At 38.2% G+C, this 22,268-nt stretch overlaps 1 protein-coding gene across 5 annotated transcripts in view; it reads left to right on the top strand.

Moving 5' to 3' along the window:
• Window positions 1-21,766, top strand: part of TRMT2B (tRNA methyltransferase 2 homolog B) — a 59,165-nt gene extending 37,399 nt beyond the window's left edge. For 2 of the 5 annotated variants that reach the window (XM_084869667.1, XM_084869664.1), the window contains exons 9-13: window positions 174-388; window positions 556-657; window positions 1,449-1,568; window positions 2,084-2,183; window positions 20,836-21,764. In XM_084869667.1, coding sequence (XP_084725793.1) covers window positions 174-388; window positions 556-657; window positions 1,449-1,568; window positions 2,084-2,183; window positions 20,836-20,962 — 664 coding nt within the window. In that variant the 3' untranslated portion in view covers window positions 20,963-21,764. Of the gene's footprint in view, window positions 1-173; window positions 389-555; window positions 658-1,448; window positions 1,781-2,083; window positions 2,184-20,835 lie in introns of those variants that run through there. The other 3 variants (XR_014793694.1, XM_084869665.1, XM_084869666.1) reach the window with 3 other exon arrangements.
• Window positions 21,767-22,268: the final 502 nt, after the last annotated feature.

Below are 22,268 nucleotides of genomic sequence, written 5' to 3'. Positions count from 1 at the left end.
TGAGTGTGTGCATGCTCCTCCATCGCATGAGAGGGGAACTCCTACAGAGCTCAGGGCCATGCCATAGAGCTTGTGCCTCCTAAATGAGATGCTAGGGCTTCCCTCTCCAACCAACCACTAGAGACAAAATGGTCTACAATTTCAAGGTGCTTTTTTCTTTCATTCTTTTCCAGCACCAGGACCCGCTGCAGCCATCAGCAGTCCCCCTTCCAGCTCCTTTTTGGGGAACCCCACATCTTTGAAGAGCTCTTGGGCTTGAAGGTCCGCATCTCTCCAGATGCCTTTTTTCAAATTAATACTGCTGGTGCAGAGATGCTCTATCGGACCATAGGGAAGCTGAGTGGAGTGAATTCTAACACCATCCTCCTTGATATCTGCTGTGGAACTGGCAAGTGGTAGCCCAGGGCCGAATCTACATGCTGCCTAGCTCCCAAACTCCATTCATCCAGCAAACTAGGTCCCGGGTGGGGAGGTGATGGTGGTAGTGGTGCAGACATAAACTCATTAATTTGAAGCCCTAAAATACCCTCCTCTCATTCTCTCTTACTTCCCTAGGTGTGATTGGTCTCTCTCTGGCTAAATATACCTCCCAGGTCCTTGGGATTGAGTTGGTGGAGCAGGCGGTAGAGGACGCCAGGTGGACTGCAGCCTTCAATGGTACACTGCTCACAGTCTGGGGAGAAACGAGCAGCTGCAGTTGTTTCTGTGCTGGAAAACGGTTACTTGGGGGGAAAGGGCATATACTGTATCCATGACCTGTGGGGAGAAAGGGAGGGTGTTCTGGAGTGATCAGAGTTGCGTCCTGATGGTTTTCTGAAAGAGATCCCAATAGCTAAATCTTTTTTTTTTTCTATCTAGAGGTGGAGCCTGAGGGAAGAAATAAGCCTAACTGATAGCAGGGGAACTTGTCACAACTTTGGATCATATAGAAGAGCCTCTTGAAATTAGATTCTTGAGGCACCAGAACATAATACAATAGGTTTCAAACTATTTTTACCAACAGAACCCTTTCTCTGAATAAAATCTTATGCCAAATTGCAATATAGAAAAACAGATCCCTTTGTCCCCACATCACACCTTCATACAACTCTGATGTCTCTGTGTGAAAATCTTCAATAACAGAAGAGCACAAGGGTAAAAGTCAAGGTTCTCTTCTTGGGATAGATACTTATATGCTGTGTGAGTCACACAATTGTAAAATAACACTGTCTAGCCTCTCAAAGGCCTATTGAGATATTGCAAGGCCTATTGAGATATTGCAAGGGAAAGCACATTGGAAAAATGAAGCAGGTCCAGAAGCATTTCTTTCATTGTTATTCAGAGGTATGCTGGATCCAAAGGAGGATGGCAGAGCCCTGGCTCCTGTACATTTCTATAAAGCTAAGCTCCCTGAACCCCACTGTTGGGCATGAGTTTTCATTTATGTTATGTGGGTCTCTCTTCTGCAGGCATCACCAACTGTGAATTCTATGCTGGTCAAGCAGAGAAGATTTTGCCACAGCTGCTAAAGTCAAAGGAAAATGGGCAGTTAATTGTTGCTGTGGTAAACCCAGCCCGGGCAGGACTGCGTAAGGATGAATAGCTTTCCTGCTATAGAACTATTTGGATGTTCCCATGATGTTCCCTAGCTTTAGCCCCATTCACACACCATGTTAACGGTGCCCCCATTTGACTGGCTCTGAACCCTTTTTCTCTATTCCTCACTAATTTTGGTGTTGGCCAGTTGAGAGTTTGTGATAACCCAGATCATGATAGTTTAATATTTTATATATATATATATATATATATATATATATATATATATATATATATATATTTTTTTTTTTTTTTAATATATTTTATTGATTTTTCACAGAGAGGAAGAGAGAGGGATAGAGAGTTAGAAACATCGATGAGAGAGAATCATTGATCAGCTGCCTCTTGCACACCTACTTCTGGGGATGTGCCCGCAACCAAGGTACATGCCCTTGACCGGAATCAAACCTGGGACCTTTTAGTCTGCAGGCCGACGCTCTATCCACCGAGCCAAACTGGTTTTGGCGATAGTTTAATTCTATTAATAGCAATGTCTTTCTGCCTTCAGATTACCAGGTGGTTCAAGCCATTCGAAACTGCAGGGCCATCCGCACACTAGTTTTTATTTCCTGCAAGCCCTATGGTGAAACCACTAGGAACATCATTGAGTGAGTCTTAACATCTTTTTTAAGTTATTTTTTTCCTGATAATCAAAGTAATTCATGCTTATTTTGAGGAATTAGGAAAATATAGAGAAGTGTTAACAAATAGAAAAAAGTTATTATACTGCCACTAAGTGTCAATTATAGGGTCCAGTCTTGGGTAAGGCAAGTGAAGCAACTCACTTCTGTGTATAACTTAAAGGATGCCCAAAATCTCAGTAATTGAGGTACATTTTTAATGCCATATTTTCAAAAATAAAAATTAGTACACAAATCAATGATGAACAAAATATTAAGATTGTTTAGAAAGGTGATATTCACTCTTCTACTTGCTAAACCTTGCCTCATTCACCTTACACTAATCCTGGCTCTGGTTCCAATAAAACTTTATTGACAAATTAGGCAGCCAGCCTTCAGGCCATAGTTTTCTAATTTGATTTTCCAAAATACTGCATAAAAATATTATGTGTCTTGATTACTGAGTTGTTTGTTTGTTTTTGGCATCCTATTAAATTTTGCACCCAAAGTGAATGCCTCTTCCTTCTGGCCCTGGTCAATTATTTTGATTTTTTTAAATTTTTTTTTTTTTTTTTTTTTTTTAATAATCTCTCTCTCTTTTTCTCTCTCTCCCTTTCTCCTTCCTCTTTTTATATAAGTAATACAATTTATTTGTAATATTCAAACCACATAGGTGGGTATAAAGTGCATATGATATGATTGGATTAAAAAGTGAGATTCAAAGGTAAATGAATTGAAGGGATTAAGCAAATTCAAACGAACGAAAAAAATCACCCTCACAAACACATAATAGTATGGTGATTACCAGCGGGAAGGGAGTAGGGGAAGTAGAGGGGATAAATGGTGATGGAAGGAGACTTGCTTTGGGGTGGTGCACACACAGTACAATATACAGATGATGTGTTATAGAATCGTACACCTGAAACCTATATAATTTTATTAACTAATGTCACCCCAATAAATTCAATAAAAATAACTTAAAACTGAAAATAAAAGTAAATGAATTGAGCTTTGAAGTCAGTGAGCCAGAAAAAAGAACAATAAACCTAGAGGAAACTGAAGGAATAAATCAACAATGTCAAAAATATCCAGAAATTAATTAACTACAAACCAAATCCTATGGACTCACAAATAAACAAGTAGGTATTATTGGAAAAATAAAATAAAATAAAATAGGTATATAAACCAAATCAAGAATATAAAGAACTAAAACTAAAAATATAGTCTTAAATGAGAAAATGAGCATAACTAGTAATAAGACATTTTAAAAAATGATCAGAAGTACTTTGTACAACTACTTGCAATACATTTGAAAACCTAGATGGGTGATTTTCGGGGAAAATGCAATGGATAATACTAATTCCAGAAGATAGAGTAAATCTAAATAGACCAGTAACCCTGGAAACAAAATTGGGAAAGTTGTAAAAGAGCTTCTACCCCAAATGATAGCATGAAGCCCATTTGTTTTCAGTCTTATTTCCTTGTCTACGTACTCTTACACATTTACTCTTCCATTTGTACTTTATTTTTATTATATTCTTTAATTAAAAAAATATGATAAAGGCAGCATTTCAAATCAATGGGGAAAAGATGGACTATTCAATAAATGACAGTGGACAACTGGCAAGCCATGGTGAAAAGAAAAGTTGGATATGTGTCTCACACTGGATACCAGGATACATTATAAAGGAGTTAGAGATTTAAACGTAAAAGGGGAAAACCATAAGTGTGCCCTAGGAAATCAAAGCATTTCTTTATTCTTGGAGTGCAGCAGCCCTTTCTAACTATGAATATTCAGAAGCCATTTAATAAAAGGTTTTTAAATTTGAAGCACAGAGTATTTTGAATATGTCCAGATTATTTTTTTTCTTTTGTGCCTTGTGATTTTGGTTTTAAGGTATGTTAATAAGTGAAAGTAGCCAGGTGTGCAAAAATTGTTTATGTAATAGTAAATTATCTTTGTGAAAAAAAGGGCAAAGGATGAAGATAGTAGAGATTTGCATTTGTTTATATATGCATAGAGAAACTGAAGTTATATAAGAAATTGATGATAGTAGTTATCTCTGGTGGGGGAAAACTGCAGAGATGGGAGTCACAGGTTGGAAGGAGACTTTACAGTATATTTTTTATGTTATTTAATTTTCAAATAAAGTGAAAATATTTACTGTGCAAAACAGGTTTTAAAATCCAATGATTAAGAGTAAACCTAGGATTCTGCTAACATTCATATTGCATAAAACAATAAACATGGCTTCAAAAAGGCAAGAAATAGTAGATGCATATGGTAGAAAAAATTCAGTGAGTCTCTTTTTTACTTCTGACCCCTTGTCCTTCAGATATCACCACTCATACCAGTTTCTTGTATAGTATACCAGATATTCTGTGACCTTACAAGTGTTTGTATGTGTGTGTATACACATACAAGTATGTATACCTACCATCCTTATCTGTTCAAAAAATAGAAACAGATTGTTAACACCGTCTGCACCATGCTTTTCAGTTAACAAAAGATTTTGGCATTTTTTCTACAGTGATGTAGACTCTGTATCAATACTTATAGGTCTACTTGATTTTTAAAATAGGCTATATAGTTTTTTCCCCTCAAAAAGTCCAAAACACATATGAAATTTTACTGAAAACAATAAAATACAGAAACACCAGATTCTCAATTTAAAGTAAAATTGACAGCATTTTCCATAACTTTCCTAGTACTGCACCATTCTTATCACTATTAAAAAATGAAACCAAGTTCCAGATCTGAAATAATTAATGAACTTGATTGTAAACATTCTTCTCACAAATATGTCGTTTAACTAGTCCCTTACTAATGAATTTTAAGGTTGTTTGTTCTCTATTTTTTACCACCCTTTTTCAGTAAATATTCTTGTACATATATATCTTTGCACATATGTGGAATATTATGTGTATGTGATGAATAAGTAAGTGTATGTGATAGTATTATAAGTATTATATTAGATAAATCCATTATGTGGAATTACCAGGTTAAAGGATCTATATACTCTTAACATTTCTATGTGTTTTAATTCCCCCCTTTTCATTAAATTTATTGGGGTGACATTGGTTAATATAATCATGTAGGTTTTAGGTGTGGGCTTCTATGTTACAAGATCTGTATATTGCACTGTGTGCCCACCACCCAAAGTCAAACTTCTCCCATCACTATATATTAGAACCCCATTCACTACCTGTCCCCTTCCTTCTGGCAACCATCACACTGTTGTTTGTGTTCATGAGTTTCAGTTTTATATACCACATATGAGTGAAATCATATGGTTCCCAGCTTTTTCTGACTGACATTTCACTGATCATAATATCCTCAAGGTCCATTGACATTGTTGCAAATGGCAGTATTTCATCCTTTTTTATGGCTGAATAGTATTCCATTATGTATATGTACCTCTTCTTTTTATCCAGTCCTCTATCAAAGGACACTTTGTTGTTTCCCTGTCTTGGTCACTGTGAAAAATGCTGCAATGAACATAAGGGAGCATGTACATTGAGTGGCCAGATTATTATGATCTCTGAATGCATAATAATCTGGCCACTCAGTGTATATCCTATATAATAAAAGGCTAATATGCAAATCATCCCCTTGACCAGAGTTTTCTGGATATATACCCAGGAGAGAAATTGCCGGGTCATAAGTTGATTCTATAGTAATTGTACCAGTCTACATTCCCACCAGCAATGAATGAGTGTTCCCTTTTTTCCACAACCTCACCAGCATTTGATATTGCTTGTCTTGTTGCTAATCGCCAATCTAACAGGTGTGAGGTGGTATTTCATTGTAGTTTTGATTTGCATTTCCCTAATTGCCAGTGCAGTCAAATATATTTTCATATATCTCTTGGCTGTTTGTATGTCTTTTTGAGAGAGGTGTCTGTTCAGCTCTTCTGACAATTTTTTGATTGGGTTTTTTATTTGGTGTTGAGTTTTATTAATTATTTATATATTTTGGAAATTAAACTGTTGTCAGAGCTACTGTTTGCAAATATCGTCGCCCATCTGGTTGGCTGCCTGTTTGTTTTGTTGTCCTTTTCTTTTGCTGTGCAGAAATTCTTCAGTTTGATGTAGTCCCATTCATTTATTTTTGCCTTTACCTCCCTTGCCTTTGGGGTCAAGTCCATAAAATGCTCTCTACCACCCAGGTCCATAAGTTTGGTACCTATGTTTTCTTCTATGTAACTTATTGTTTAGGGTCTTATATGTAAGCCTTTGATCCATTTTGAATTCATTTTTTACTTGGGGACAAACTTTAATCCACTTTTATTCGTTTGCATGTAGCTTTCCAGTTTTTCCAGTACCATTTATTGAAGAGACTCTCTTTACTCCATTGTGTGTTTCTAGCTTCTTTCTTGAAAATAATATGTCCATACACATGTGGTCTTATAGCTGGGCTCCCTATTCTGTTTCATTGATCTATGTATCTGTTTCTCTGCCAATACTATGCTGTTTTAATTATCGTAGCTCTGTAGTATATTTTAAAGTTAGATAATGTGATACCTCCAGCTTCGTTCTTTTTTCTCTGGATTGCTTTGGCTATTCGGGGTCTTTTGTAGTTCCATACAAATCCGATGATTGCTCCTTCTATTTCTTTAAAAAATGACATTGGCATTTTGATGAGAATTGCATTAAACCTGTATATTGCTTTGGGTAATATGTCTATTTTAACTATGTTGATTCTTCTAATCCATAAACATGTGATATTTTTTCATTTTGTTGGATCTTTTTTCTTTTTTAAAAATATATTTTTATTGATTTCAGAGAGGAAGGGATAGGGAAAAAGAGATAGAAACATCAATGATGAGAGAGAATCACTGATCAGCTATCTCCTGAATACCCCCCACTGAGGATCTAGCCTACAACGTGGGCATGTGTCCTGACCAGGAATCGAACCATGACTTCCTGGTTCATAGGTCGACACTCAAGCACTGATTCACTGGTTTGGCTTTTTCAATCTTTCTTTTTAAAATTTTTTATTTATTTATTTTAATAGATTTTTGTTGAAAGTATTATATATGTCCTCTATTTGCCCCCTTTATCCCCTCCAACCTGCCCCTACTCCCCACCCCCACCCACTGCCACAGGCCCTTACTGCCCATTGTCTTCGTCCATGGGTTGTGCATATATGCATACAAGTTCCTTGATTGATTACCTCCCACCCACCTACCATCCCCTGTCTTCCCTCTGAGATCGCACACTCTGTTCCATTCTTCCATGTCTCTGGATTCACTCCGTTCTTCAGTTTATTTTGTTACTTAGATTCCACATATGAGTGCTATCATGTGATACTTGTCTTTCTCTGACTGACTTATTTCACTTAGCATAATACTCTCTAGGTCCCTCCATGCTGTCTCAAAAGCTAAGATACTATTCTTTTTCACTGTAGCATAGTATTCCATGGTATAAATATACAATAGCTTTTTATCCACTCATCTAATGAAGGGCACTTGGATTGTTTCCAGATCTTAGCTATTATAAATTGTGCTGCCAAAAACATAGGGGTGCATACATTCTTTCTAATTTGTATTTCGGGTTTCTTAGGATATATTCCTAGAAGTGGGATCACTGGGTCAAATGGCAGTTCCGTATTCAACTTTTTGAGGAAACTCCAGACTGTTTCCCATAATGGCTGCACCAGTATACAAGAGGTCTCTTTTCTCCACATCCTTGCCAGCACTTGTCATTTGTTAACTTGTTGATGATAGCCATTCTGACAGGTGTGAGGTGATACCTCATTGTTGTTTTGATTTGCATCTCTCTGATAATCAGTGACTTTGAACATTTTTCATGTCTGTTGGCCAGCTGTATGTCCACTTTGTGGGGGCCAGATGAGGCGGGGGCCAGATATGGCAGGGATCTCCCTTTTCCCTGTCCAACACCGAAAGAGAGATGAATGAACTGGTTCTAAGTGGAGGTGGCCAGAGATTGAGAAAATAAAAGAAATAAAAATAGAAAGAAGATGCAGAGATAGATTTATAAAGCTCAGAGCTGGGTGGGACGCTGCCATTCTGATGGAGGGATAGGATCCTGAGTCCACATACCAGGAAGTACCCCCCAGATACCAGGAAGTATCACCAAAACTTAGGATCAAAGGAGCTTGTTTGCATTCTTGAGTAGGCCCTAGCATTCCTTGTGCTTGACTGGATTTACATATCTAAGCCTGCTCCAGACACCTGGACAAAGGTAAGAAGTCAGTACTGATACCACTCTCTTCCTTCTTGGGGAGGGTGTGTCCTAGACCAGACAGGGCCCTGACAGTCACCTTGGACTCAGCTGACAACAATTAAAGAAATGTCCATGTGCCTTCCCAGGCGCTGTCTACACACTTTGGAGAGGTGCCTATCTAGGTCCTTTGCCCATTTTTTTATGGCTTGTTTGTCTTCCTTTTGTTAAGTTGTATGAGTTCCTTATATATTTTGGATATTAACCCTTTGTTAGATGTATCATTCCCAAATATGTTCTCCCATACAGTGGGCTCTCTTTTCATTTTGGTGATGGCTTATCTTGCTGTGCGCAAGATTTTTATATACCATTTGTTTATTTGTTTATTTATTTATTTATTTATTTTAGTTTCCTTTGCCCTAGGACAGTGGTCGGCAAACTCATTAGTCAACAGAGCCAAATGTCAACAGTACAATTGAAATTTCTTTTGAGCGCCAATTTTTTTTATTAAATTATTATCTGTGTACATATTTTAACATTGCCCCCCCCCATCATACCCTCCCTCCCCAGAGTTTTGTGTCCATTGGTTGTAATTATATGCATGTATACAAGTCCTTCGGTTGATCTCTTATCTCCCCCAGATCTCCCTACCCTCCCCGCTGTAATTTGACAGTCTGCTTGTTGCTTTACTGTCTTTATATCTGTCTTTTGGTTCATCAGTTTATAATGTTCTTTAATATCCATACATGAGTGAGGTCATGTGGTATTTCTCTTTCATTGACTGGCTTATTTCACTCAGCATGATGTTCTCCAATTCTATCCAATTCTGCAAATGATGAGAATTCCTTCTTTTTTATGGCAGCATAGTATTCCATTGTGTAGATGTACCAAAGTTTTTTGATCCAATCATCTGCTGATGGGCACCTAGGCTGTTTCCAAATTCTAGCTATTGTAGATTGTAAGAGCCAAATTTTTTAAACTTAAACTTTTTCAAAATAGACTCACTCAGGCTGTGGTATTTTGTGAAGAGCCACACTCAAGGGGCCAAAGAGCCACATGTGGCTCGCGAGCCGCAGTTTGCCGACCATGGCCCTAGGAGATGTATCTGTAAACATATTGCTATGAGAAATGTTCGAGATTTTGCTGCCTCTGATTCCTTCTAGGATTTTTATGGTTTCACGACTTATATTTAAGTCCTTTGTCCATTTTGAGTGTATTCTTGTGCCTGATGTAACTTCATGGTCTAGTTTCATTTTTTTGCATATAACTGTCCAATTTTACCAACACTATTTATTGAAGAAACTATCTTGATTCCATTGTATGTTCTTGCCTCCTTTGTCAAATATTAATTGTGCAAAATGGCTTAGATCAATTTCTGGAGTCTTTTCTGTTCCATTGATCTATATGCTTATTCTTGTGCCAGTACCAGGCTGTTTTGATTGCCATGGCTTTGTAATGTAACTTGAAATCTGGTATTGTGATTACTCCAACTTTGTTCTTCTTTCCCAAGATTGCTGTGGCTATTTGGGGTCTTTTTTTAGTTCTGTATAAACTGTTGGAGTATTTGTTTTAGATCTGTGAAATATCCTGTTGGTATTTTAATAGGGGTTGTATTGAATTTATATATTGCCTTGGGTAGTATGGACATTTTAATGATGTTGATTCTACCAATACATGAATATGGTATATTATTCCACTTGTTCATATCTTCTTTTATATCTTTTTTCAATGTCCTATAGTTTTATGTGTACAGATCTTTTGCCTCCTTGGTTAAGTGTATTTCTAAGTATTTTAATCTTTTTGTTGTAAATAGGATTGCTTGTTTATTTTCTCTTTCTGAGAATTCATTATTGCTGTATAAAAACATCCATTGATTTTTTGCCTGTTGATTTTGTATTCTGCTACATTTCCAAATTCATTTATTAAATCTAGTAGTTTTTTGGTGGAGTCTCTAGGATTTTATATGTACACTAGAGGCCCAGTGCACAAAATTTGTGCACGGAGGGGGTTGTCCCTCAGCCCAGCCTGCACCCTCTCCAATCTGGGACCCCTTGAGGGATGTCCAATTGCCTGTTTAAGTCCAATCCCACTGAGATGGCAGTCAGACATCTCTCTCACAATCTAGGACTGCAGGCTCCCAATGGCTCACCTGCCTGCCTTCCTGATTGCCCCTAACTGCTTCGGCCTGCCAGACTGATCACCCCTTAACCACTCTCCTGCCAGCCTGATTGATGCCTAACTGCCCCCCTGCCAGCTTATTTGTCCCTAACTGCCCTCCTCTGCAGGCCTGGTCCCCTCCAACTGCTCTCCACTTCAGGCCTGGGTCCCCCCTAACTGCCCTTCCCTGCAGGCCTGGTCACCACCAACTTCCCTCCTCTGCTGGGCTGGCCACCCCTAACTGCCCTCCCCTGCAGGCTTGATCACCCCAACTGCCCTCCCTTGCAGTCCTGGTCCCTCCCAACTGCCCTCCCCTGCTGGCCATCTTGTGGTGGCCATCTTGGGTCCACATGGGGGCAGGATCTTTGACCATATGAAGGCAGCCATCTTGTGTGTTGGAGTGATGGACAATCTGCATGTTACTCTTTTATTAGATAGGATAGAGGCCTGGTGCATGGGTGGGGGCCAGCTGGTTTGCCCTGAATGGTGTCCTGGATCAGGGTGGGAGTTCCCTTGGGGCATGGGGTGGCCTGGGCAAGGGGCCTGTGGTGGTTTGCAGGGCAGCCATGCCCCCCGGCAACTGGTATCTGGAATTTATTTACATTCTACAATTGAAACTTTGTAGCCTGGAGTGGAGCCAAGCCTTCTGCTTGCTCTGTGGCAACAGCCATTTCTGTTGGGATTTATGTATCTTCTATAATTGAAACTTTGTAGCCTGGAGCAGAGGCCAAGGCAGGCCAGGCTTCAGAAGCTTGGCTTCCTCCATCACCGGGGCAACCCTAGCCTCCTGCTCTTTCCAGCTCTGTGGCTGCTGCCATTTCTGTTTAGATTTATTTATCTATCATTGAAACTTGTAGCCTTGAGTGGAGGCTTAGGCCAGCAAGGGCAGGCTGAAAGCTTGGCTTCCTCTATTGCCTGGGAAACCCAAGCCTCCCTCCTGCTCTCTGTGGCCACAACCGTCTTGGTTGGGTTTATTTGTATATTTGATCCTGATTGCCTTGTGGGCATGGTTTATGGGTGTAGAAGATGTACATTCAATTTGCATATTACTCTTTTATTAGATATTATAATCATGTCATCTGTGAATAGATTTTTACTTCCTCCTTTCCAATTTGGATGCCTTTTATTTTGTTTTCTTGTGTAATTGCTGTGACTAGGACTTCCAGTACTATTTTGGATACGAGTGGTGAAAGCGGACATCCCTGACTTGTTCCTTTTCTCAGGGAAATGGTTTTAGTTTTTGTCCATTGAATATGATGTTCCCTGTAGGTTTGTCATATATGGCCTTTATCATGTTGAGGCATGCTCCTTTTATTCCCACTTTGCTGAGAGTTTTTATTTTATTTTATCAAAAATGGATGTTGGATTTTGTCAAATTTGTTTTCTGCATTATTGATATGATCATGTTACTTTTGTCTTTCAATTTGTTTATGTTATATATCACATTTATTGATTTGTGAAAATTTTACCAGCCTTGCATCTCTGGAATAAATCCCTCTTGATCATGGTGTAAGATCTTTTTAATATATTGCTGGATCCTACTTGCTAATATTTTGTTGAAGATTTTAGCATCTATGTTCATCTGGGATATTGGCCTATAATTCTCTTTCTTTGTAGTGTCATTCTCTGGTTTTGGGATTAGGGTAATGATGGCCTCATAAGAAGAGCTTGGAAGTGTTCCTTCCTCTTGGAATTTTTGGAATAGTTTGAGGAGTACAGGTGTGTGTTCTTCTTTGTGTGATTGGTAAAACTCCCCTGTGAAGTCATCCAGACTAGGCTATTGTTTGCTGGGAGTTTTTTTTTTTTTTAATTTTTTTATTACTGTTTCTATTTCATCAGTTCTTATTGGCCTATTCAGATTTTCTGATTTTACCAGATTGAATTTTGGGAGATTGTATTTTTCTAGGAATTTGTCAATTTCCTCCACATTTTACAGTTTGTTGGCATATAGTTGTTCATAGTATTTCCTTACAAACCTTTGTGTTGGTGTTTTTCGTGTGTGTGTGTGTGTGTGTGTGTGTGTGTGTGTGTGTTTTCTTTCTTCCTTACAATCCTTTGTATTTCTGTGGTATTAGTAGTTACTTCTCCACTTTCTCTTCTGATTTTATTCCTTTGGGTCCTCTCTCTTTTGTTTATTGTTGAGTCTGGCTAAGGGTTTATCAATTTTGTTTATCCTTTCAAAGAACCAGCTCTTGGTTTCATTGATGTGTTTTTTTTGGTATTTTTTAAATCTCAATGTCATTTATTTCTGCTCTAATCTTTATTATTTCCTTCCTTCCACTTATTCTGGGCCTTTCTTGTTGTTCTCTTTTTAGTTATTTAAGTTGTATGGTTAGTTTATTATTGATTTTTCTTGTTTTTTGAGGTAGGCTTGCAGTGCTATGAACTCCCCTCTCAGGACTGCTTTTGCTGTGTTCCAGAGATTTTGTGTTGTTGTGTGTTCATTTTCATTTGTTTCCAGGAAGTATTTTTAATTTCTTGATCTGGTTGGTAACCCATTCATTGTTTAATCACATGCCTCCATGTGTTTGAATGTTTTGGGGTGTTTTTACTGTAGTTGATTCTTTTTTTTTTTTTTAATATATTTATTGATTCTTTACAGAGAGGAAGAAAGAGGGGTAGAAAGTTAAAAACATCGATGAGAGAGAATCATCGATCAGCTGCCTCTTGCACACCCCCTACTGGGAATGTGCCCGCAACCAAGATACATGCCCTTAACCGGAATAGAACCCGGGACCTTTCAGTCCGCAGGCTGACGCTCTATCTACTGAGCCAAACCAGTTTTGGCTGTAGTTGATTCTAATTTCATTCCACTGTGATCTGAGAAGATGCTTGATATTATTTCAGTCTTTATGAATTTGTAGAGACTTGTGTCCTGACATGTGCTCTATCTTTGTGAATGATCCATGTACACTTGAGAAGAATGAATATTCTTCAGTGTTGGGGTGAAATGTTCTATAAATGTCAATTAAATCCATCAGATCCAGTGTGTCCTTTGGAGTTACTGTTTTCTTGTTAAGTTTTTGTCTGAAAGATCTATCTAGTGAAGTCAGTGGGGTGTTAAAGTCCCTGATTATGACTGTTGTTGTTGATCTCTCCCTTAAAGTACTCTAGAAGTTTTTAAAAAATATATATTTTTGTTTTCCTATATTGGGTGCATATATGTTTACCAGGGTCATATCCCCTTGTTGAATCGAGCCCGTTAGTATTATGTAGCGACCTTTGTTGTCTCTTTTGATGTCCTTCATTTTGAAGTGTATTTTGTTGGATAGGAGTGTTGTTACTCCGGCTTTTATTTTTCCATTTAAAGGGAATCCCCCCCCCCCCATTCCTTCATTCTTATCCTGGATGTGTCTGTTGTTCTGAGGTGGGTCTCCTGTAGATAGCATATAGTTGGGTCATGTTTTTGTATCCATTCAGCTATCCTATGCCTTTTTATTAGAGCATTTAAGTCTTGCTGGATATAGTAATCTTGGTTTCAGATCCTTGCTTTCCATTACTTTGAGTACTTCATGCCATTTCCTTCTGGCCTATAGAGTTTCTGATGAGAAATCAGGTGTCAGCCTTATTGGAGCTCCTTTGTAGGTAACACTTTGCTTTTTTCTTGCTGTCTTTAAGATTCTCTTTGTCTTTAATTTTTGGCATTTTAATTATGATGTGTCTGGGTGTGGGCCTGTTTGAGTTCTTCTTGCTTGGGATTCTCTTTTCCTCATGGACTTGTGTGACTTTTTCTTTTACCAGGTAGGGAACTTTTCTGCCATTATTTCTTAAAACACGTTCTCTATCCCTTTGTCCCTTTCTGCTTCTGGCTCACCTGCTACTCTAATATTGTTATGTTTCACATTGTTCCATAGCTCTTTTAAGCTGTTCTGTTTTTTAATTGTGTTTTTTTTTTTTTTTTCTTTTTGGTTCTCTGATTGAGTCCAGTCCTGTCTTCTAATTCACCGATTCGATCCTCAGTGTCCCCTAATCTGCTGTGTATTCCTTCCAATATGTTCTTTATTAGTGCTATGTCATTCTTTATTTCTGTTTTCACAGTTATTATATCTTTTCTCATGCAGTTGAGCATCTTTACTATCAGTATTCTGAACTCTATCAGAAAAAATTCTAATCTCCATTTCATTTATCTCTTCTGGAGAATTCTTTTGTTCTTTCATTTGTAGGTTGTTTCTTTGTCTCCTCATTTTGGCTGCCTCTTTGGGTTTGTGACTATGTATTAGGTAGATCTGCTATGCCTTTCAGTCTCTTGTGCAGGATAGTGTCAAATCTGTTTCTGACTAATCAGGCAAAGATTCAAAGGCTCCAGAGACTGCCTCCATCTACAGACTGATGGGATTTTGTCTTGAATTTCCCTCAGATAATGGTTCACAGGTGTGGCAAGAGGTTTTTGTTTTGTTTTTTTCAGTGGAGTGGGTCAGTTCCTTTTGCCCAGAGGTTAATTGTTATTCTCAGTCTCTTAATGGACCTGAGAGTGGGTTTTTTCCTATAGAGTGGATCAACTGTCTTACCCCCTGGCAAGGTCGCCTGTATAGCCAGTGTCAACATGAGAAAGATGACCTCTGAAGAATGAGGAAATGTCTCAGAACAGGAAACTGGGGTATCTATCTTCTGAGCTGTAACCGCTGTGCCCCCATTCCTGGTTTTTGCGCACACAGCTTCAGTCCGCTCTGCCCTCCCTCTGCCATAGCATAAGGTGGGTGGCTCCACATGGAATTTTTACATTGGCCCTTTAAGGGGGTGCCTGAATTTCCAACCTTCTCTTCCTGGCAGACAGCAACCCTGCTGCTTTTTACAGCCAGATGTTATGTGGGTACCCTTCTCAGTTCTGGTGCTCTCTATTGGGGGGCTCAGCTTGGGGATTAGACCCCAGAGTTCTCAGTGGCAACCCCCCACAGCTGAGATATCTCTCTGGAACTTCAGTTATAATCAGATGTTTCATCGAAGGCCCATATTTTTTGTTATTGATTTTCTGTTTGGTTGATCTGTCTAGAGCTGTTATTGGAGTATTAAGATCTCCAGCTATGATTGTGTTTTGATCTGTTTCTCCCTTTAGTTCTGTGAGTAGTTATTTTATTATTTAGGTGCTCCCTTATTGGGTGCATATATATTAAAAAGTGTTATGTTTTCTTGATGTGTAGTGTTTCCTTTATCATTATAAAGTATCCATCTTTGTCTCTTGTTATCTTCATTTTCTTGAAATCTATTTTGTCAGATGTAAGCATGGCTACACCTGCTTTTCTGTGGATGTTATTTGCTTGGAGAATCATTTTCCTCCCTTTTACTTTGAATCTACCTATGTCTTTGTAGCTTAGTTGTCTCTCTTGTAGTCAGCATAAGTTGTTGTTGTTGTTGTTGTTTTTCAATCCAATCTGCTACTCTGTGCCTTTTTATTGGTGATTTCAGACCATTTACATTTAGGTTAATTATTGATGTATGAGGATTTCCTATAGCCATTTTATCTTTTGTTTCCTGCTAGCTCTGTGCCTCCATTGGTTCTTTTCCTTTATGTTTCTATTTGTTGCTTTTGTTTGGTGGTATTCCATATTTCTTTCTTCTGTTTCTTCCTTTTATAAGCTATGTGTCCTGGTTTGGGGGATTTCTGTATGTGGTTACCATTAGCTTTTTAAAAATAAACTTGCATATATACAGGTGTTTTTTTTTTTCCATTTGAATGCATGTGATTTTCATCCTCCTTTGCCAGTTCAGAGCATTACCCCTCCCCTTCTTTGCTTTTGTTGTCACAAAATATTCCTGTTTGTGCTATATGTTTTTTGGTGATATTACTCTTAATGTTGTAACCTTATGTTGTTTGTTTCAGGTAGAATAACCCCCTTGAGTATTTCCTGCAGTGGAGGTTTTTTGGTGATAAAATCCTTCATCTTCTGTATATCTGGGGATGTCTTTATTTCTTCTTCATATTTCAAGAATAATTTTGCTGGATATATTTGTGGCTGATAATTTCTCTGTTTCAGATATTTGAATATTTGGTTCCACTCTTTTCTGGCTTATAGAGTTTCTGCTAAGAAGTTGGGTGGGTTTTTCTTTGTAGGTTACTTCCTTTTTTTTTTTTCTTGGCTGCTTTTTTCTTTGTCATTAATTTTTGATATTTTTAATACAAAGTGCCTTAGATATGGCTTCTTTGGATTAAGGTAACTAGGTGTTCTGTTTGCTTCTTGGATTCACGGATCTAGTTCTTTCCATAGTTTGAGAAGCTCTCATCCACTATTTGTTTGAATAAACTCTCAGTCCCCTTCTCTGTCTCTTCCTCTTCTGGAATGCCTATTATTCTAATGTTCCTTTTTCTGATAGAGTCAGATGGTTCTCTTGAGCTCTTTCATGTTTCTTTATGCCCAGGTCTCTCTCTTCTTTCTGCATCATTTCTAGATTCCTATCTTTGTTATCACTAATTCTTTCCTCCATCAGGTTGGCTCTCTTTTCTGTGCTCAGTAGTTCTACTCTTTTAAAAAAAATATTTTAAAAATATGTTTTTATTGATTTTTAGATAAAGAGAAAGGGAGAGGGAGCTAGAAACATGAATGATGAGAGAGAATCAATGATTGGCTGCCTCCTGCATGCCTCCTACTGGGAATCGAGCCCACAACCCAGGAATGGGCTCTGACTAGGAATTGAACCCAGGACCTCTTAGTCCATGGGACAGTGCTCAGTGCACTGAGCCATACCAGCCAGGCCTCAGTAGTTAACTCTTAATCACCTTAATTGCATACTTCATTTATATGATTTCTGATTGGTATTTTTTTTAATCTTTATAGTAAAGTACTTGTTTTGTTTATTGATTGGCCTTCTTTTTAAAAAATTATATTTTTATCAATTTCTGAAAGGAAGGGAGAGGGAATGAGAGATAGAAACATCAATGATGAGAGATAATCATTTATTGGCTGTCTCCTGCATGTCTTATACTGGGGATCAAGCCTGCAACCCAGGCATTTCACCTGACTAGGAATCAAATTGTGTACACACTCACTCCTGCCAGGCTGATTTGTTTTCTGAATGCATTGAATTGCCTGTCTGTATTTCCTTGCATATTTCCAGAACTGCAAACTTGAAATCTCAGTCATTTATATCACATATTTCTATGTGTTCAAGCTTGCTTTCTGGTGATTTTCATTTTATTTGTGATCATCCTCATTACTATGATTATTCATGGTATCTGCTGTTCTCCTTTGCCTAGGCATGTACACTGAGTGGCCAGATTATTATGATCTCTGAACGCATAATAATCTGGCCACTCAGTGTATATCCTATATAATAAAAGGCTAATATGCAAATTGTCCCCTCTACCAGGAGTTCAACCAGCAGACAGGCCAGCCAACTGCCCATGTCCCCTCCCCCTGGCCAGGTTGGCCTGACCCCACCCATGCACAAATTCATGCACTGGGTCTCTAATATGTACACATACACACACACACACACACACACACACACACACACACACACACTGAGTGGCCAGATTATTATGCATTCAGAGATCATAATAATCTGGGTACTCTGTGTATATCTGTCTATATCAATGGTCTTATATATAGCAGCTTTCTCTGAAGAGGTTTTTTTTTTTACTGTTTCCCAGTAGATGGCGCTGAATCACAAGATTTTTTTTTTTTTTTTTTTTTTTTTTTTAATTCTGTACTCTCCCAAACTTGACCTTCTAGGATTCTGTAAGACAGTACAGCTGTGCCCTAACCAGTTTGGCTCATTGGATAAAGCATTGGCCTTTGCACTGAAAGGTCCCAAGTTTGATTCTGGTCAAGGGCATGAACCTTGGTTAGGGGCACATCCCCAGTAGGAGGTGTGCAGGAGGCAGCTGATTGATGTTTTCTCACATCGATGTTCCTAACTCTCTATCCTCCTGTCCTCTCTGTAAAAAAAATCAATGAAATATATATATTTTTTAAAAAGACAGTACATCTGCATCATTTGGGGGTGGGGTTTGTTTTGCCCTCACCATAATGGCGACCCTTGACTTCTGTAAGGTCCTACCCCAAGCACTGGGGATCATACATAGAGGGAAACAGTGGATCTACTGCAATAGCTCTTGATTTACAGATAATATGCTCCTCAACCCAACTCCAAGAGCAATGGGAGGTGTTTTGGGAGTGCAAGCGGTGGCAGGGCTCTGTGGTTCCATTTCATGGTCTGAAACACCACCTCCTGGTTCACAGTGGAGAGTTGCACAGCAGAACCTTGTGCTTTGTCAGGCATTTTCTGGCTCAGACACTTAGCTCAGCTTGTCCTGCTGGGTACCCCCCAGGTACCCCCACCCCATCTCTCTGTTCCTCCTAGCCAAAGGAAGCACCTGCTACTATCAGTTTTCTCTCCTCTCCAGGGCTTCATCTATAGGCCATTTGGGCTTTCCTCCCTTGTCCTCTTCCCACTTATTCCGTTTCCTACCTTTAAATGTTTCAATGCACAGGTCTCTCAAGTGTCTGTATTGAGCAGGGATTTCTTTGTTGAATTATGTTGGATAACTAGTTGAAATTTCAAGGGGAGAGGCCAAGAGGATCTCTCATGTCACTATTCCTCTTCTGTATGTTTTCTAACAGAGCTGTAGTAGAATCAACTTATCAAAAATAACCTTTTGGGATTGTGATTAGAAGAACATTGAATTTATTAATTAATTTAGGGAGAATTACAATCTTTACAGTATTTTTTTCTGTCTAGGTATGTGGTATGTTTCTTCAGTTACTCAAGTCTTATGTAATTTCAAAGATACACACACACACACACACACACACACACACACATAGACACACACACATTTTTTCCAACATAGGTCTTTTTTCTTAAGGTTAAGAGAAGATATTGTAAAGTTTTTATTGCTATTATGGATGGGACCTTTACGATTAATGAATTGTAATCTAAATATCTGTGTTTTCCGATGGTCTTGGGTGACCCTGCTAGTGGTTAGACCATCATTATGACTAGAATCAAGTCTAACCGCTGCTATAGAGCCTAAGACCATCGGAAAACACAGATATTTGCATTACGATTCATTAACAGTAGCAAAATTACAGTTATGAAGTAGCAACAAAAGTAATTTTATGGTTGGGGGTCACCACAACATGAGGAACTGTATTAAAGGGTCACAGCATTAGAAAGGTTGAAAACCACTGATTAAACTATTGAGTGTTAGCCAGGGAAATAAGTCTTCTGCTTTGTTGGTTTGAGTGTAAATTGGTACAACCTTTTTTGGAACAACTTAATGGGATATGTTGTAGGGCCTTAAAAACATATAGCCCCTTAACCTAGCAGTTCCATTAAATAACTAAAAATGTATGCGAAGATATAACTAGAGTATTTATGAAGTGACTTTTTGAAATAGCCAAAAGTTAGAAACAGCTTAAATTTCCAATAGCAAGGAACTAGATAACTAGACTGTGTTCAGTTTACTTAAGGAAATAACATATAGCCAAAAAAAAGTGAGGTAGCTTTACACATAATAATATAGTGAAAAAATGCTCATGATGGCCCTGGCCCGGTAGCTTACTTGGTTGGAGCATTGTCCCATACACTAAAAGATTGCCGGTTCAATTTCCAGTCAGGGCACATACCTGGGTTGGGGTTCGATCCTGGTTGGGGCGCGTATGAGAGGCAAGTAATTGATGTTTCTCTCACACATTGATGCTTCTCTCTCTCTTCCTCTCTCTCTAAAACAATAAAAACATATCCTCAGGTGAGGACTTTTTAAAAGATGATCATGATGTATTATTATCTGAAGAAACTGGTTGTAATTTAGTTATACAGTATTATACAGTGTGACTCCATTTTAAGAAACCAGGTTAAGTATCCATTGTTGGAAAGGTATATTTTGCAAAGTTAACAGTGTTTATCCTCTCTGGTGAATTTATAGGTGAATTGCTGTTTTCAGTTTTTGCTTGACTGCCTTTGAAGTAAGGTGAAAAGTAATCTACTTTGAAACATTTCAATAGAATAATTTAACTCAGTCATATTTATTAATTACCTATTTGTGCAAATAATACAGAAAAGTATATGACCTAGGTCCCTTGCTCCATTCACCATTTAACCCCGAGTCTGTGTCACATACTGGGAACATAGAGATGAATAATAAGCAGTTTTTGCCTCATTTCAAAAAGATTAGACTCCAGTGAGGAAGATGGCTTAAAAAAACAGGTAGTTACATTAAATATGATAGATACTATTATAGAAAAAAACACAAAGGACTGTGGGAACACAGAGGCAGAGCTTAAAGTGTAAGAAATTGTGTTACTGGAAGTTCTCCTTGGTTTCTAGGAACTGATCTTATTTCCATCTTGTTCTACAGGCTGTGTTGTCCCCCAAACTCTGATAAGAAGCTTCTTGGCAAGCCTTTTGTCCTGAGACAAGCTGTGCCTGTGGATCTGTTTCCCCACACCCTACACTGTGAGCTGGTGTTCCTCTTTACTCGATAAACAGCCTCCTACAAGATGGGCTCTTCATTAAGGCTGAAATTTCATTAACTTCCAGGTTTGGCATATTGTTACATTGCAGACCCTGAGAGGGTTCCTGGGGAAAACAATCTTTGGATCATGAATAGGAAGAATATAGTAAACCTTCTTACATGAGCCCGATTTATTACCTTCGTTTTTAGCTTCCCTTGTTTCCATGTGCGTTTGTTTGCTGTGACCACTCCTTGGCCCTGGATCTGGACTGTTCCTGTTGTTGTCAGCCTGTCCTGGTTCCGTTGGTCTGAAACTGCCTGTGGTGTGGCAACAACTGAGTTTTTCTCAGCATCTCATAATAATGTCACATTGTCTCAGGTCTCTGTATTTGCCCAGAGATTTTATTAGATATGTTCTGTGTTCTTCAGTTACCAAGGATTATGACTAGAATCAAGTATAACATTTTTCAAAAAGCAGAGTAAGCTATAAAGTGATTGCAGGGTGACTGCATGAACTTCAGTCCTTTGGGTTTTCTACGCTTTGAGGCTTCTAGAATACCCTTTTTAAAATGTGGTTAATCTTAGGAGTAATAGCACCAATTAGTTCTCACCTGTGGAGGGAAAACTGGTGTAATAGAGATCCCAAGGGAAAGGAGATCTTCAGAGAAGAGATTGACTACCTACAATTGTGCTGCGTAGCGTAGAGACAGAAAGTTCCATAACCCTCTTAATGATCTTCTAGTATATACTATAATAAACTGGATATTTAAAATGACATTCTCTGGTGCCTGATTTCTTTATTAAACTCTGGAGTTGTTCTTGGACACTTGCCCAACAATTTAGATTTTTTTGCAGTCCTAGGACGTGTAAGTTAGCAAACATTGTTTGATTTACAAAATGATATAAGGCCAATCACTGTTTTTAATTTTTATCAATCCTAAATACTTCTGGAAAAGCCTCCTTCTCAGAAAAAAAAGAAGGCTATTAAAGCTAATATATAAATATCCATTTATACATACAAGAAAAATAATTAAAATGATAAGGAATGTTGATATATGATAGCTATATGTTTTATTTCTATTTCTCTATATTTTGTTTTATGTAATTGGGTTATTTATTATTTTATAATTGAAAAATATTTAAATGTAAAGCGACTTATTTTTGCATCCTTTCTTCTCCATATCTCTAAATGGCAATCCCATCTTTCTGATTCCTGTATCCAAATGCCTGTAAGGTAGATTCCACCTGGCTATATTTTAGGTCCTCCAAACTCAACATATCTCATGTTGAATGTTTCACATCTTTCCCAACCTGGAAGAATATTCCAATCTACTCAG

The sequence above is a fragment of the Pipistrellus hanaki genome, assembly GCF_964339955.1.
Source record: "Pipistrellus hanaki genome assembly, chromosome: X".
Taxonomy (NCBI): domain Eukaryota; kingdom Metazoa; phylum Chordata; class Mammalia; order Chiroptera; family Vespertilionidae; genus Pipistrellus; species Pipistrellus hanaki.
This window is presented reverse-complemented; position numbering and strand designations above follow the sequence as displayed.